The 18,802-nt window shown below is 42.0% G+C and overlaps 1 protein-coding gene across 1 annotated transcript in view; it reads right to left on the bottom strand.

The window, feature by feature from the left end:
- The window catches only part of chrna5 (cholinergic receptor, nicotinic, alpha 5), a 64,724-nt gene extending 46,379 nt beyond the window's left edge, over positions 1 to 18,345 (bottom strand). Inside the window, exon 1 of the mRNA XM_038999357.1 lies at positions 18,183 to 18,345. Within this exon, the coding sequence (XP_038855285.1) occupies positions 18,183 to 18,345 (163 nt within the window). The remainder of the gene's footprint in view (positions 1 to 18,182) is intronic.
- Positions 18,346 to 18,802: the final 457 nt, after the last annotated feature.

The raw sequence follows: 18,802 nt of genomic DNA, 5'->3' as shown, positions 1-18,802 counted from the left end.
AAGGGGTGAACTTAAGTGGAAGTTAGGATTTCCCCTAAATGTGTGTTCATTATTAAATAGGTCATTTGTGTTTAAAAGGTATATACTGCATTTTATACATTGATGTAATTAAATATTGATGAAACCCTCATCAATAATCCTTACAAAAAAAGATACATAAATACTTTACTTTTGTCTTCAGATTTTGCGCCCTCATATTTGACAAGGATGGATGTTGTGGCTGCATGGAAAAATGTATACACTTAGGGAAAATATTTTGTTCAGGAAATGAACATCAATATTTCTCTGAAAATGTTTGTATTACTTGAACAGTAGAAAATACTCACCGATCACAAGCCAGAGGAGTCCTAATGCTGCCATGATGTTGGCTGAGACTTCAGTGGTGTGGAGTGATGGATTCAGAGAAATGCATTGTTGACGTACTGTACCTTACCTATTCAGACTAATGATGGTAACCACACATTGAACGAATCAAAACCCGGAACATTGGTCTGTTTGAGGAGCTTTCTCAAATACTTTGGACATATTTAGGCATACTGTCATAACAAAGCCATTTCGTCGTTACAGTGTCACACCCTTATGTTGCAGAGGAGAAGTGGCCTGGTACATAAGCTATCGATTGAAATCATCAGCAACATGTAGAACTTCAAATCAAATGTGTTAATTTATTAAGTATCACATTTTCATTAACATTTACATGTTTTCCTTACAAAACTGCTAGTGGACTAATTTACAGTTACAATATATAAACTAATGTCTTGCTAAACTTGACTTTACAGATTGGTTTATAATAATTCATAATTCTTCATTCCAAAAGGTATACCAATTTGGCAAATTAAGGGATTCAATACAGTTGGCTGTGACTGCAAACATTTGGTACTTTATGTATCCCACTGTAGAAGTAACTGTTTTAAATACATAACCCTTTATAGGTTCAATTACTGTGACTGCATCCATTTGGTACTTTATGTATCCCACTGTAGAAGTAACAGTTTTAAATACATAACCCTTTATAGGTTCAATTACAATTGTTCCATACGTTGTAAGTGCTGTAAAACACATTTATTTTATATGGTATAACCACATATACTAAAATGACCAAAAGTATTTGGACATCTGCTCGTTGAACATCTCATTCCAAAATCATTGGCATTAATATGGAGTTGGTTCCCCCTTTTGCTGCTGAACAGCCTCCATTCTTCAATCACTAGATGTTGGAACATTGCTGCGGGGACTTGCTTCCATTCAGCCAGAAGAGCATTAGTGAGGTCGAGCACTGATGTTGGGCGATTAGGCCTGGCTCACAGTCGGCGTTCCAATTCATCCCAAAGGTGTTCAATGGGATTGCACTTACAGTTGACCGGGCAGCTCTAGCTGGGCAGAAATGTGATAAACTGACTTGTTGGAAAGGTGGCATTCTATGACGGTGCCACGTTGAAAGTCACAGAGCTCTTCAGTAAGGCCATTCTACTGACAATGTTTGTCTATGGAGATTGCATGGCTGTGTGCTCGATTTTATACACCTGTCAGCAAACGAGTGTGGCTGAAATAGCTGAATCCACTAATTTGAAGGTGTGTCCACATACTTTTGTATATATAGTGTAGTTCTCAATCATTTTGAAAAATCTGTCAGTGCATTTCTACTGTTTGTCTTCCAGAAAGAGAAAGATACATAATGATTAGCCTACTTTTTATGGACATCAGTAACTGACTGTCACTACACAGTAGAAGTATGACCACAATAACTGAACATATCAATCAGATTTAGGGTTGCAAAAGGAGGGTATATTACTGGAAACTTTCTAAGTTTATCAGTAAACTACCAGAATGTTGGTATCTTTTAAGGATTTTATGTAATCTATTACAAGACATCTAGTGGCCCTTTTGGGTACTTCAGACTAGCCCTCTGTGTGGCTTTATCGTATGTAAAATATTTGAACAAATTTAATAAGATGTAAAGAAATTCATGACAAAGCTGTAAAACATTATCCTAAATATAAACCATCAACTTAGTGAATACCATAGTTTTTTAAAATTAATTAGGCTATTTACTCTTGAACCGTATGGTCTATCTACTAGAAACTCATGGACAATATGGACACAGATATAATACATTTGTATTATGACTGAAGGTTCCTGTAAACTTGGTAAATTACCGGTAGCTTTGCAACCCTAATCGGATTACATTGACCATTTGCAAATGTTCAACTCCAACTCCAACCTTGTCCGAACTTCTTGTGATTCCAGTAGTGCCACATTTCAAATCTACTTTCCCCCCTTCAGTCACATTAGATGGTCCAAAGAGCTTTGCGGGGTAGATCTCTGCATAAAACAAAAGGGGCAAACCCTAAATGTCAAAATTTGCCCCTAACTGTATGTTGATTTAGTATTAAGAATGTAATTTGTGGTTTAATAGTATATACTGTATTTTAGCGTCTGAAGAAAAAATACTCAACTACACAACAAACGGACAAATACTGAATGTGCACAGCAATCCACTCACCATTATTTCTAATCATTACAAACATGCACAAACATTAACAAAAGCTTACTTTCTTCCCCTTAGACCTGGATGACTAGTAAATTCTCCCCTGTTGACTTCACTTGATCCAGTAGAAGTTTGTCTCTCGTGTACACACAGCTGTAGTTGCCTGAGTCTTCTCTTGTAACATCCTTCATGGTGAAAATGGTGTCATCTTCACCTTTCTCCAAAGGAGTCATTCTTATCCCAACTCCATTCTTGTAAAGGTAAACATGAACCTTGACCCAGTGTTGTTCCCGGCCGACAGTGCTACATTTAAAATCCATGTCTCAATTGTCTCAAGGCTTAAAAATCATGCTTTAACATGTCTCCTCCCCTTCAGCCACACTGATTGAAGTGGATTTATTAATTGACATCAATAAGGGATCATAGCTTTCATCCGGTTTCACCTGGTCAGGCTAGGTCATGGAAAGAGCAGGTGTTCTTAATGTTTTGTCTGATTTCAATACAACCCAAACATGTAATGTATTTGTTCAATCAATTACTATGTGTTACTACTTTATCGTCTTCTTTAACTTTCTAGTACTCTGTCACATTGATAACTGTATCATTACAGTTAGAGACTAGAGGCTGTGGGAGTCGTATGTAGTGACTAGTGGTGTAGCAGTGGAGGCTCCTCAGAGGAAGGGGAGGAACGTACTCCTCAGTGAAATTTCATAAAAACAAAAATAGTGAAACATTAAAAAAGTTATCCTTTTTAGATAAAACAATGTTAAATATATTCATACGTCACCAAATAACTGATCAAAATACACTGTTTTGCAATGAAGGTCTACAACAACTTCAACAGCACTGTCTAGGGTAGCACCATGGTGTATCCGGAGGACTGCTAGCTTCCTTCCTCCTCTGCCTACAATGACTTAAATTCAAAACCTAGGAGCCTGGTAGGCCTCACCCCCTTCCATAGACATACATGGTAATTATGACCACTTCCGGAGGATGTCCTCCAACCAATCAGAGCTTTTGCAGTATGAACTGACATGTTGTCCATCCAATCATATAATTAGGATCAGAGAATGAACCTAGTGAGTTGTATTGGGATTGTACCCCAGACAGTGCTGTTGAAGTTGCTGTAGACCTTCATTGCAAATAGTGTATTTTAATCAGTTATTTGGTGACATATGAATATATAACTTTTTTAATGTTTCACTTTTTTATTTTATTACATTTCACTGAGGAGGATCGTCCTCTCCTTTCTCCTCTGAGGAGCCTCCACTGGTCAAAACAATAGCTTACTAGGTGTTGTTCCATTATACAGACAACACAGTCTAGCCTACTAGCCTATCTATAGCTAAATACAGTACAGTACAGTATTAGCTGATAGACTATTTATATTATACATTGAAACTCGGACTCCACGCTGTCAGGGCTATCCGTATCATCACTCCGAGGCAGAGAATGGGGGTTGCTTTCATAAGCACCGCTTGGTCTCTGGCAGTCGTCAGCTTGGTTTTCTGGGAGAGGAGGAGGGGGAGAAGGAGTGCCGGCACTCTCACTAGAGGAAACAAAGATTTTTTATAACCAACCCAAGATCGACCACATTCTGCTGTTTCCAATTGGAACAAATGAGTCATAGTGGGCAGAACCAACAAGGAGGGGGGCAGAGCCAAACACGAGCTAGTGCGATTCTATTGGCACCAATTCTTTGAAATATTTGTGTGCAGTAACTCAATTCGCCCTTGCACACCTTCTAAACAACGCCATTTCTTTATACTTTGGCAAAGGGTTAAATCTATTAGTCCACTCTGTTCGTAAGAGATTCTTGCTTTGGGAACAGAAAAGTGTATTGAGATCAAATGTTTCTTTGATAAGTAAATTTACATAATAACCATCTTGCTCTATCTTCTCCTACTGTCTTCTCCTACTGGGCTTCCTCTCATCACCGTATTTGACAGTGGGTGGAAATGCCAGCCGGATGCTTCACACTTATACATCCGGTGAATACTTATACATATCTGGCTCATTGTTCTATCTGTGGAGAACTGTCACTATTATTTTATATTATTATTTAAATTTGATCCCTTTTTCTTCCCAATTTTTTGTGGTATCCAATTGGTAGTTAGTCTTGTCTCATCGCTGCAACTCCCGTACGGACCTGGGAGAGACATGCGTCCTCCAAAACACAGCCCAACCAAGCTGCACTGCTTCTTTGACACAATGCCCACTTAACCCGGAAGCCAGCCACACCAATGTGTCAGAGGAAACTCCGTACACCTGGCGACCGTGTCAGCGTGCACTGCGCCCGGCCCACCACAGGAGTCGCTAGTGTCGTGGAAAATTGCAAGATTATATTATAATGCTTGTATTGCATTATAATGGTTGTTTTATTCGACAGAATATAATATTCTGATAACTATTGTGTGTGTGTGTTCTACTGAGGATGGGCCTCTATGAGATAACACTGACAGATGAGATTTACGATGTCTTTGGGTGATAAAACCTAAAGAGCATTCCAGAGAACATGAGCTAATGGTTCTGTTCTATACCGTACCAGGGAGAGACGGTTCCCTTTTGGAGTAAGAGGGCCAGACACTGGTCTTTACAATGAAAACTGTTGACACAGCAGTAACTGTCTGCTATGTTTTATAGATATCTTTCATACAAATCTTAACCTTTGTGAACTGTTCCTAAGATCTGTGGTTTGTCATGTAGGTTGAGAGGGGTGTATCTTGGCTATAAAAGATCTTTGTACTTTTCTGTTGGTACTTTTCAATGGTTCATTAGAGATAGTGCATCATTGAAAGTCAAAAAAGGATATTGCAAAGCTCTTATTATTAAAGATGTAGATTAAGTATAACTCTGCCTAGTGTGTGAAGTTTGTAACTCTCCTCATTTGGTAATGCAGAAATTGGCCACCACACTAGTGCACAACGGGACAAGGACATCCCTGCCAGCCTAACCCGGACGACGCTGGGCCAAATCTGCACCAACCCATGGGTCTCCCAGTCGCGGCCGGCTGCGACAGAGCCTGGACTCAAACCCAGAATCTCTAGTAGCACAGCCTTAGACTACTGCGCCACTCGATAGGCCAACTGTCACTATACTTGAGGGGAGGAAAAAGAGGAGGAGCAAAGCCGCTGTCATTGCCCGGGCAATGATGTCTCTGTCGAGATTGGGAGGCTGCTAGTGTTAGGTGCTGCATAAAAGTAGGCCTACTAGCTTCCAACTGCGATGGTGTTTCATCAGATGAGGACGAGGTGGTAGCTTTGCTGATGTGGTTATCTTCATTAATTTGGTATGAGCTTGATCAGGTAAAGTTTTTTTGCTGCATTTTTGTGCACCACTTGGCAGTGGCATGTTTTCATGGATGCCAAGGGAATAAATCGAATAAATATAAAACAATTAATCTTTCATCTCTCGGTGTTTCATCAATTTCCTTGAATTCTTCAGAATATATTCCACCGGAGAAAGCATCTGCACGAACGAAACAGCGCCCCTCTGTCTCAGTATGTGTAGAGTATCTATCTCACTGCAAGGGAAGCCAGCAAGCATTTGGCCTCCCTTGATATAAAATGTATAATAAATAATAGCAAATCAGCATTGAGTTAAACTGAGTGAGATCAGCTGTGAATGGTCCTGACGCATCAATAAAAAAATGTCAAGGAAAGCCAGTTTGGACTTGGCTTCAGACCAATCACATCAGAAGCCAAACGTCATTGACAGAAAAAATAAACTTGAATTGTCCTCCGGTGGCTGGCTAGCTAACTAAAATCATCCCTTTCCTAAATTAAACATGGATGGAGATAGGGATTTGGACTTCGTACTGACCAATGATTAAAAAGGTGACCCAAACATAAATGTATACATTGTGCCCTTGTTCTGAGAGGATAGGGTGGCAGGTAGCCTAGTGGTTAGTGCGTTGGACTAGTAACCGAAAGGTTGCAAGATCGAATCCCCGAGCCGACAAGGTGAAAAATATTTCGTTCTGCCCCTGAACAAGGCAGTTAACTGTTCCTAAGCTGTCATTGAAAATAATAATTTGTTCTTAACTGACTTACCTAGTTAAATAAAGGTAAAAGAAGTTTAACATATAGCTACAGTAAATGTAGTATGCTAATATTAACCAGCTGGCCTGGTGTATCGTTGCCCATGAAAGGAAGTTAGGCTTGCGAGCAAGCAATTTAGTCAGGTTGCCAAGGACAACAAAAACTGAAAGGGTGTACTGGCATTGGCGTTTCTCTACAAGTAGGGTGAATAAACATGTTTGGCTTCCCCGGTGATTTTACCCACGCACCGCCACTGGCACTTGGTCTTGTCTTTTGTTTATCACTCTCCATCCGAGTACGACCTGATTCACATAACATTTTTGAACTTGACACCCAATAGGTGAGGAGGCCGAGGCATGATGCCGCCGGCGTCGCTGAAAAATAGGCTAATTAGAGGCATGAAAACTATATTACCTGTCTGACTCACCTACTACCACATAGACTGTGCAACACAAAAACTTATCTTGCTACATGTGGAAATGAAAAAGAAGGGTTACTGTCAAAATGATTTATTTAAAAAAAGTTATACAATTTAGACATAGGTGTGAGATGATGGGCGCATGGGCCCCCAGAGCTCGTGGGCCCCCCCCGCCTTACGGGGGCTGCTGAGGTTTCCCCTACGTCAGTGGTCACACCTTATGTTGAAGAGCAGTGTCATTAATGAAGACAGTCTGGTACATACAGGCCCATAAATTTGATAAACATCACTGTTAACAGATTAGTTTATCAAAATCCCATATTCCACATTCCAAACAGTAAACCAATTTGGCAAATTACAAGTTCAATACAGTTGATATGATTAAATTCTCAGTTTGTATAGTTTATTGAACGTTTATTGAACATCACCCATCCTACCAGTCAGAGATTCAATTGACTGTGACTGCATCCTTTTGGTACTTTATGTATCCCACTGTAGAACTAACTGTTTTAAATACATAACCCTTTATAGGTTCAATTACAATTGTTCCATATGTGGTAAGTACAGTAAAACATGTATTTTATATGGTGTAGCCACATATTTCTCAATAGAAAATATTTATCTGTCAGTACATTACTGTTTGTCTCCTTCAGAAAGCGACATTATGAGTAGCCTACCTTTTTTGAACAGCAGGAACTAACAGCCACTACAGTCAGTAGAAGTATGACCACAACAGCTGAACTTATCAATCGGATTACATTGACCAGTCTCACATGTTCAACTCCATATGCTTCCCCAACTTCTTCTCCAGTCTCTGGCCCCTCTGTAAAGACCATTGATATATTAGACTGGTGTTTCACTTGATGCTGTATCAGAGCATTGTCTTATGTCAGATTGTGTCACTTCTATGCGACGCTCGTCCCTCTCCCTCAATAAATCTGTTTTGTAGGATGTGGAACTCATATTCAAAATCAAATATTGCGCATCCGCCATTCAAATAATGAAAACATTGTTCCACATTTTTTTATTATAAAAGTTATGATGGTGATTTAATAGTTTGTCATTGTGAGAAAATAAAAACAAAGCGTTGGCTATCTCCTGCAAAACTATACGCAAGGACATTGACCTCCAGTGCAGTAACTTCAAGTTGATCAGCTGCTTGGTTTACTGTTGTAAACGTTAGCTAGCTAGTTTACTGACATAGCTAGCTCTACCTTGCTTTGTTGGGTCAGCTGAGCACAACGGCTGACTCGGGACGGGAGGTTACTCAATGACTCACGGCAGAACAGCTGCTTTATGAAAACTCCGAATAATTTTTGAATTAGCACTACTACAGTAGCTTACTAGCTAGCTAGCTTTTGTTGAAAGCATTAAGCATTGTGTGTGCAGCACTAAGCAGATAGGTTTGCAGCATCGTTTCACTGACTGGCTCAGCTAGCACTAGCAGGCTGCTAATGTTGGACACTTTTTTACTCTTATTTTACCAGTTAAGTTGACTGAGAACACATTCTCATTTACAGCAAAAATCTGAGGAATAATTACAGGGGAGAAGAATGAGCCAATTGTAAGCTGACGATGATTAGGTGGCTATAATTGTAGGAAGGCCAGATTGGGAATTTAGCCAGGACACCAGAGTTAACACCCCTACTCTTACAATAAGTGCCATGGGATCTTTAGTGACCACAGTGAGTCAGCACACCCCTTTAACATCACATCCAAAAGACACCATCCTACACAGGGCAATGTCGCCAATCATCTGCCCTGGAGAATTGGGATATTTTTTTTTGCAGTATCTGGTCTCCCATCCAGGGACTGATCAGAACCAACCCTGCTTAGCTTCAGAAGCAAGCCAGCAGTGGGATGCATGGTGGTATGCTGCTGGCCTACTTATTCTAGCTTTATTGTCAAACTTGAGAAAGTGCTTTGTAAAATGGGGTGACTAAGACTTCCTCACCAGACTTCCTCACCAAAAAAAACGGCAAAATTATGGACTTTTTCTTAGTTTAATTCAGACTGTTACGAGGCAGAAATGGGGTTCAGCAGACGATGTCAACTAGATAATATTTTTGAATGTTAGACAGCACATTGTAGCTGAACTACAGTACTTTTGATCAATCCCATTACCATTTGTGAGACACAAGACAGATCAGTGCAGGCATAATTGACGCTCTATCTAACGTAAGACAATGGTATCAGGGTACATATAGCCCTTTTTTACAAAGCAATATATTGGCAAAAACAACTGCACTGAAACAAATGGACAAATATGATAATATAGCAATCTACGCACTTAATCAATACAAACATACATTATACAATCTACACAAACATTGTCAGAATCTTACCTTCCACATCTCCATCTCCATAAACCTGAAAGACTTGATTATCCCCTGTTGAATTCACCTGACTGGGTATGAATTTATCTCTGGTGTACACACAGCTGTAGTTGCCTGAGTCTTCTCTTGTAACATCTTTCATGGTGAAAATGGTGTCATTTTCACCTTTCTCCAATGCTGCAATTCTTATCCCAACTCCATTCTTGCAAAGGTAAACATTAACCTTGTCCCAGTTTCTTGGGATGCCAGTGATACATTTAAAATCTACAGTCCATCCTTCAGTCACATTAGATGGTCCAAAGAGCTTTGCGAGGTAGATCTCTGCATGAAACAAAATACTCAATAAGGGGTGAACCCAAAATAAAATGATTCAATAAAAATAAAAATCTGAACATTTCATTTAAATTAAGTGGAAGTAAAAATTTGCCCCTAAGTGTAAGTTGATTTAGTATTAAGAATGTAATTTGTGGTTTAATAGTATATACTGTATTTTAGCGTCTGAAGAAAAATACTCAACCACACAACAAATTGATAAATACTGAATATGCACAGCAATCCACTCACCATTATTTCTAATCATTACAAACATACACAAACATTAACAAAAGCTTACTTTCTTCCCCATAGACCTGGATGACTAATAAATTCTCGCCTGTTGACTTCACTTGATCCAGTAGAAGTGTATCTCTGGTGTACAAACAGCTGTAGTTGCCTGAGTCATCTTTTGTAACATCCTTCATAGTGAAACTGGTGTCATCTTCACCTTTCTCCAGAACTGTCATTCTTATCCCAACTCCATTCTTGCAAAGGTAAACGTAAACCTCGACCCAGTGTTGTTCCAGGCCGACAATGCTACATTTAAAATCTATATTACCCCCTTCTCTCACCATGAATGTTGGTGCAAAGAGCCTTGCAGGGTAGGTATCTGCATAGATCAGAATACTCAATAAGTGAATAACTTCCAAGAATAAGTGGATGATAAACAGCTGTTTGTTTGAATAAAATGTAATTTTTAGTTTTCTGAGTACTGTATATACTGTAGATACTATATTTTTAAACAGAAATATTTTACCTGTGTATTCAGATTTGGCAACTTTGGATGCTGTGACTACTTGGAACAAGAATACTTGATTAAGTCCTGTTCCTCTATAATGCAGATGAGCATTGTAAGATACTAGAAACACAGAAAATTTAAATAAATGTTGCTCTTGATTATTTCTATCACTGGAAAAGTAGAACATACTCACAGATCACAAGCCATATGAGTCCTAATGCTGCCATGATGTATTGGCTGAGACTTTGTGTAGAGGTTTGGTTTCAGAGAAATACAATGTTGATGTGCCTCACAAATGTAGGCTCATAACAGTAACCTCACATTGTACGAATAAAAAAACGGACTATAGCTGATGTCATGACGTCGCCTGCTTGGGTATTGCAAACCCCATCCCCCTCTCCCTGCCTTTCCCTTTCCTCCTTCAACCCATGCTGTGATCACAGAGAGACGTTGTAAATTCCTGAGAATCTCCTCATGGCCAAACAGTATTAAGAGAGAGGGTAAACTTTCAGGACAAAGGAATTTTCTCCCACCTCACAGAACTTGAGGTACGAACATATTTCATGTTCCTGCAAAAAATAAAAGATCGGTGGAGAGTCCAGCTATTAACATGCCCATTGGCCACCACGTGGGAAACTCATGAGAGACTGTGGGACTACATTACCATACCGCTGTTTATATAATAACCTCAGATATGAGGTTTACATCTGTTTGTTGTATAAAATGAATGAGTGAGTATGATACTGTTTGTATAATTGTGTAATATGATTTTGGACTGTTTAATTAAGAAAAATACAAATCCCTTTTTGATTTGAACTAAACCCGAGGACCCGCCCCTGAGCCAGTTGGGTCAGACATCTAAGGACAGCCCCTTCCTGCTATCTGAATAAAAGTCGACTCTGAGAAATTACCATTAGACCATGTTTATCCTCCATGGGGAGAACGAAGGTTGAGTACCATTGCTGAATCTTTAACCATACCACGTGGTTAAACTCTTAGCCGAATAAGAACAAGTCTTTGATATTGACTACTAGTCTGCAGCTAGGAATTCGGTATCATTGAACGCGAAGAAAGACAACCGCCGAAACATCCATTCTATAACGAATGTCACTCTGAACTATCCACAATAACCGAGACAGAAGGAACTCCAACAGAAACTAACTTCACTCCAACAGAAACAAACTTCTCTCCAACGATCAAGACGACACACACCGAGCGTAAATATATATATATTGATTGCAATTGTTCCCGAATGAGTGAGCGTTCATGTGTAAGGATTAGCATGTCAATTGTTATAATTATGGACTCTGTAGTGAATTCTTAGTCGAACGCCATTTTCCCTTTGTCTAACAGCCGCCATGCCGGTTTAGCCCCCTAGGGCATATTTCTCCCATCATTTCATGTAACTGTTTTAAGTTTGTTTGTTTGTTTATGCATTTCTGTGAATTAATTAGTTAGTAATAAATAAATGATTTAAGACAATTGATGTATGGATGACTCATAGTGAAGACTGGGTTCGTGCAGATAATCAACAATTTACGACGTTTGGAATGAGACTAACGTGAGGTAAAAATAAATAAATCATTAATCAGAAGACTATTGATCAGATATGAAAATATCTGAAAGGTTATATTGGGAAATTATAACTTTGTAATCTAATAACTTTCCCTGGTGCCCTCGAATTCATAGTTAATTAGTTACGTTATTACTCAAGTGATCGCGTAATCCCTAATTACAGGAATCTTTGATAAAAACTATAAGTCTTCAATTTAATGATAGCAAAGACACGACACTGATAACGTTCCCGTCACGTCCTGACCATAGTTCTTATGTGTTTTGCTTGTTTTAGTGTTGGTCAGGACGTGAGCTGGGTTGGCATTCTATGTTGTGTGTCTAGTTTGTCCGTTTCTATGTTTGGCCTAATATGGTTCTCAATCAGAGGCAGATGTTTTGTGTTGTCTCTGATTGGGAATCATATATAGGTGGCTTGTTTTGTGTTGGGATTTTGTGGGTGGTTGTTTCCTGTCTCTGTGTTTTCTCTGCACCAGATAGGGCTGTTTCGGTTTGCCACGTTTGTTATTTTGTTATTTGTAAGTGTTCACAGTTTCGTCTTGTTTATTAAAAGTCATGTTGAACACGAGCTACGCTGCGTCTTGGTCCGATCCCTGCTACACCTCCTCTTCAGACGAAGAGGAGGAAGGCTGCCGTTACAGAACCACCCACCAAACTCGGACCAAGCAGCGTAGCAACGGGCAGCAGCGACAGCAGCAGCAGCGACCCACTACACAGGACTCCTGGACATGGGAGGAAATTTTGGAGGGTAAAGGACACTGGGCTCACATTGGAGAATATCGCCGCTCTCGTGAAGAGATGGAGGCAGCTAAAGCCCAGGAGCGGTGGTATGAGGAGGCAGCACGGAAGCGTGGCTGGAAGCTCGAGAAGAAACCCCAAAAATTTCTTGGGGGGGGGGCTAAAGGGTAGTGTGGCGAAGTCAGGTAGGAAACCTGCGCCCACTTCCCATGCTTACCGTGGAGAGCGGGAGTACGGGCAGACACCGTGTTATGCGGAAGAGCGCACGGTGTCTCCTGTACGTGTGCTTAGCCCGGTGCGGTACATTCCAGCTCCACGTATCGGCCGGGCTAGAGTGGGCATTGAGCCAGGTGCCATGAAGCCGGCTCAACGCGTCTGGTCTCCAGTGCGTCTCATCGGGCCGGCATACATGGCACCAGCCTTACGCATGGTGTCCCCGGTTCGCCAACACAGTCGGGCTACGGGGAGCATTCAACCAGGTAAGGTTCGGCAGGCTCTGTGCTCAAGGGAGCCAGTACGCCTGCACGGTCCGGTATATCCGGCGCCACCTTCCCGCCCCAGCCCAGTACCACCAGTGCCTACACCACGCACCAGGCTTCCAGTGCGTCTCCAGAGCCCTGTTCCTCCTCCACGCACTCTCCCTGTGGTGCGTGTCTCCAGCCCAGTACCTCAAGGTCCGGCACCACGCACCAAGCCTCCTGTGCGTCTCCAGAGCCCTGTACGCACTGTTCCTTCTCCCCGCACTCGCCCTGAGGTGCGTGCCCTCAGCCCGGTACCACCAGTGCCGGTACCACGCACCAGGCCTATAGTGCGCCTCGAGAGTCCAGTGTGCCCTGTTCCTGCTCCCCGCACTAGCCTTGAGGTGCGTGTCTCCAGTCCGGTACCACCAGTTCCGGCACCACGCACCAGGCCTACTGTGCGCCTCAGCAGGTCAGAGTAGGCCGTCTGCCCAACGCCGCCTGCACTGCTCGCCTGCCCAGCGCCGTCTGAGCTGCCTGCCTGCCCAGCGCCGTCTGAGCTGCCTGCCTGCCCAGCGCCGCCTGAGCTGCCTGCCTGCCCAGTGCCGTCTGAGCTGCCTGCCTGCCCAGCGCCGCCTGAGCTGCCTGCCTGCCCAGTGCCGTCTGAGCTGCCTGCCTGCCCAGCGCCGCCTGAGCTGCCTGCCTGCCTGCCCAGTGCCGTCTGAGCTGCCTGCCTGCCCAGCGCCATCTGAGCCGCCCGTCTGTCCCGAGCCGTCAGAGCCGCCGTCAGAGCCGCCCGTCTGTCCCAAGCCGTCAGAGCCGCCCGTCTGTCCCGAGCCATCAGAGCCGCTCGTCTGTCCCGAGCCGTCAGAGCCGCCCGTCTGTCCCGAGCCGTCAGAGCCGCCCGTCTGTCCCGAGCCGCTAGAGCTGTCCGCCAGTCAGGAGCTGCCAGAGCCGCCCGCCAGTCAGGAGCTGCCAGAGCCGCCCTCCAGTCATGAGCCGCCCTCCAGTCATGAGCCGCCCTCCAGTCATGAGCCGCCCTCCAGTCATGAGCCGCCCTCCAGTCATGAGCCGCCTTCCAGTCATGAGCCGCCTTCCAGTCATGAGCTGCCCTCCAGTCATGAGCTGCCCTCCAGTCATGAGCTGCCCCTCAGCCCGGAGCTGCCCCTCAGTCCGGAGCTGCCCTTCAGTCCAGAGCTGCCTCTCTGTCCGGAGCTTTCTCTCTGTCCGGAGCTGCCTCTCTGTCTTGAGCTACCTCTCTGTCCTGAGCTACCTCTCTGTCTTGAGCTACCTCTCTGTCTTGAGCTACCTCTCTGTCCTGAGCTACCTCTCTGTCCTGAGCTACCTCTCTGTCCTGAGCTACCTCTCTGTCCTGAGCTACCTCTCTGTCCTGAGCTATCTCCTCAATTTAGTGGGGACCTTGGTGAGGATTCCTAGGCCAAGGTCGGGGGCGAGGGGCGCCACTCAAAGGACGCTAAGGAGGGGGACAAATACAATGGTGGAGTGGTGGCCTCGTCCTGCGCCGGAGCCGCCACCGCGGACAGATGCCCACCCAGACCCTCCCCTTGAGTTTTAGGGGTGCGTTCGGAGTCCGCACCCCCGGAGGGGGGTACTGTCACGTCCTGACCATAGTTCTTATGTGTTTTGCTTGTTTTAGTGTTGGTCAGGACGTGAGCTGGGTGGGCATTCTATGTTGTGTGTCTAGTTTGTCCGTTTCTATGTTTGGCCTAATATGGTTCTCAATCAGAGGCAGATGTTTTGTGTTGTCTCTGATTGGGAATCATATATAGGTGGCTTGTTTTGTGTTGGGATTTTGTGGGTGGTTGTTTCCTGTCTCTGTGTTTTCTCTGCACCAGATAGGGCTGTTTCGGTTTGCCACGTTTGTTATTTTGTTATTTGTAAGTGTTCACAGTTTCGTCTTGTTTATTAAAAGTCATGTTGAACACGAGCTACGCTGCGTCTTGGTCCGATCCCTGCTACACCTCCTCTCTTCATACAGTTCCTCATATACTGAGAATGGATTCAGCCATACTTTTGTAACAAAGCGTTCAATCCCTTATATGTTCAGTTTCAAGACTAGGCGTTTCATTAGAGAAATGAAGAGGTTCTGTTATATTCATGGCACTATATGGCTAACTGATACAGTTTCGCATGTAGCTATACTGTAAATGACAAAAACAAATAAGAGAAGAATTGTCCATGTATCTTTGCATAGGCAAAAACTGTGTGAAATAAATGGCTATTAAAAAAAGTCCATCCAAAAACTATCTTTTGGTATTTGTTTCATTAGTCCATTGCATGTCAGCAATGAAATTTTGAAGATATATAACTTTCAAAATATAGAAATCTGGCCCGTATGGTGCATTTTATCAGATGTGGCATTTTGCAGTATATGATGCAAAATGCATCATATGGGCCAGATATCTCCATTTTTAACATTGCATATCTTCAAAACTTGATTGATGACATGCAAAACATTTTGGGACTATATCAACAATGGACTAATGAAACAAATACCAAAATATAGTTTTGGGGTGGAGTTTTCCTTCAATACACAAAAAAAGCCTTATACTCCTGAATCTTAAGATGAATTATAAACTGGGTGGTTCCAGCCCTGAGTGCTCATTTTCTGACAGCCGTGATATATCAGACCGTATACCATGGGTATGACAAAACATTTATTTTTACTGCTCTAATTACACTGGTAGCCAGTTTATAATAGAAATATGTCACCTCAGGGATTTGTGATATATGACTGGTATCCATAAGAACAGCCCTTAGCCGTGGCATATTGGCCATAAACCACACCCCCTCGTGCCTTATTGCTTAATTATACCAACAAACAAACTGTATACATTCTTAAGCATTCTGTCAAAATATTCAGAATTAATTCCTTCATAATTCCTTACTACCCCATAGCATCAGGTAATGTTACAACAAACTTATAGCAGCTAAAGCTAATAACAGTACTATAAATAACCATTGAGAAAAGTAACATTGGTTATTGATTGTAGGTTGCTCATTCATTTCCCACATTTTCTCAACAAAAGGCTGGCCCTGTAAAGCTAACTTGTCCCTTGGGGTCACCGTCATATTGTACCATTAGACAAGGTTGGCAGATTACAGTGCATACTGTAGTAGTCCTTTTTAGCTTCAGTGCCTGTGAAAATGAAACAAAATCCATTGGTTCAATATCTCGTGTTGTGCAACATTAGTATGGAGACGATAATAAACTATTATTAGGCTTACCTCATGTATGTTCCTTGGGCACTCGCTGCTTGGCTCTTTTCTCTACAATATATTAACACATATCTTAGCATGTTAATAACTTTTTGCCAAAAGACAAATCAAAGCCTATTGATCATTTATATCCCACTAAAATGTAACAGCATAATCCCTTGTTGTAGGTTCAATTACAATGATGCCATGTGTGAGGAGTACAGTAAAACTAGTGTTTAATGCTTCATGAATGTAGTTATATTTAAGAGCAGTTATTAGCGACTGCAATTATAATGTGTTATGCATGTCTCATAAGGCGTTATACACTGAGTATACCTAACATTATGAACACCTTCCTAATATTGTGTGTCCCCCCCCCCCTTTGCCCTCAGAACAGCCTCAGTTAGTCGGGGCATGGACTCTACAAGGTGTCGAAAGCTTTCCACAGGGATGCTGGCCCATGTTGACTCAAATGCTTCCCACAGTTGTCAAGTTGGCTGGGTGTCCTTTGGGTCGTGGACCATTCTTGATACACACAGGAAACTGTTGGACGTGGAAAACCCCAGCAGCATTGCAGCTCCTGACACAAACCAGAGCACCTGGCACACATACACAATCCATGTCTCAATTGTCTCAAGGCTTAAAAATACTTATTTAACCTGTCTCCTCTTCTTCTACACTGATTTAAGTAGATTTAACAACTGACGTCAATAAGGGATCATAGCTTTCACCTGGATTCACCTGGTCAGTCTATGTCAGGTAAAGGTGTTCTTAATGTTTTCTATACTCAGTGTACATGTGCTTGTAATGCATTATGAAGAGAGTATTCATAGGAAGGGTTACCAAAAGGTATTATCTGTCAGTAGATCACTACTGTATGTCATTCAGAAAAGAGACATCGTCATAATTACCTCTTTTTGAACAGCATGAACTAACAGCCACTACAGTCAGCAGAAGTATGACCACAACAGCTGAACTTATCAGTCGGATTACATTGACCAGTATCACATCATGTGCAGCCTCTGCAATAGAGACCAAATGTAGATGGATGCATCATCATTTAGACAAAACTTATTCTAAGTGTATCTATGTGGTCAATGACATGGAATAAACCCTCCACCATCTAACACACCCTAAAACGTCCCCTATAACATCAATAAGGACAAATCTTACTTCAATGGAAGTAGAAAGTATATAATCGTCCAGAGGAATAGTCAATGTTACCAGAGGAGGCTGGTGGAGGACAGGCTCATTGTAATGGCTAGAATGGCATGGACAGAACATAGTCAAACGTGTTTTTCATATGTTTGATGTGTTTGATACCGTTCCACTTATTCCATTCCTGCCTTTACAATGAGCCCATCCTCCTATAGCTCCTCCCACCAGCCTCTTCTGATGTTAACCCCCTAAGTAACATAATAAAAAAATCCCCAGCAAAATCTGTAAGTTTAAGGTAGAGTTATCTGTTTCTTTGCATGGGCTGTCTCAATCCACCACATCTGCCTGTAGGCCTATTCACGCGGGATTAGTATTACTATAGAACGTTGGTTATGTAATTACTACCCCAGCATATCCATATTTCCAGTGGAAGATTCGGATGGGATCAGTTTGCCAAACTGCCCCTGTAATTATTTTTTTTGCTCATTAAGCCTGGAGGCTCTTCTAGTCATGAAGGTATTTCAAATGTCTATGGATAGCCTGATATTGGCTTAATGTCCTCCAGTTCAGAGAAGTCAAAATAATAATGCATATCAATAAGAGCCATGAACACTAACCTATTCAGACATTTAATTAACTGACCCCCCCCAAAAAAAGACCAAATTAATTAATTAACAAAAAAAATCACAAATAAATCCTACCTTCGTAGACCTGGATGGCTACTAAATCCTTGCCTGTTGAGAACACCTGACTAGGTATGAGTTTATCTCTGGTGTACACACAGCTGTAGGTGCCTGAGTCATTTCTTGTAACATCCTTCATGGTGAAAATGGTGTCACCTTCCCCTTTCTCCAGAACCTTCATTTTCATCCCAAATCCATTCTTGCAAATGTACACATGAACCTTGTCCCAGGATCCTATGATGCCAGAGATATTACACTTCAAATCTATAGTATCTCCCTTTCTAACTTGAGACTTTGATCCAAAAAGCACGGCGGGGTAGACAGCTACATCTTTTGAGAGTGAAAGAGAGCATTAAGGACAATTAAACGTCTTTGTAATAAACATGTTTGGAATAAAACGGCTTAAACTGTAGAGGAACGCAAATGAATTGAACTCTGCATTTTAGGATTAAAATGATGTCTTTAAAAAATGTCCTCTTACCTATTTCCTCTGAGATGGCCAGTACACCTGCTGTTACTGTGACTGTGTAGAAATAATGGGAGATTTACACAACATGCAGTTCTAATAGAAATCCATAAAACGTACAACTATTAGTAGTAGATTGACTTCATACTGAGTATGTACTGTATGTATGGAT

Source organism: Salvelinus namaycush, chromosome 1 (genome assembly GCF_016432855.1).
Source record: "Salvelinus namaycush isolate Seneca chromosome 1, SaNama_1.0, whole genome shotgun sequence".
Taxonomy (NCBI): domain Eukaryota; kingdom Metazoa; phylum Chordata; class Actinopteri; order Salmoniformes; family Salmonidae; genus Salvelinus; species Salvelinus namaycush.
This window is presented reverse-complemented; position numbering and strand designations above follow the sequence as displayed.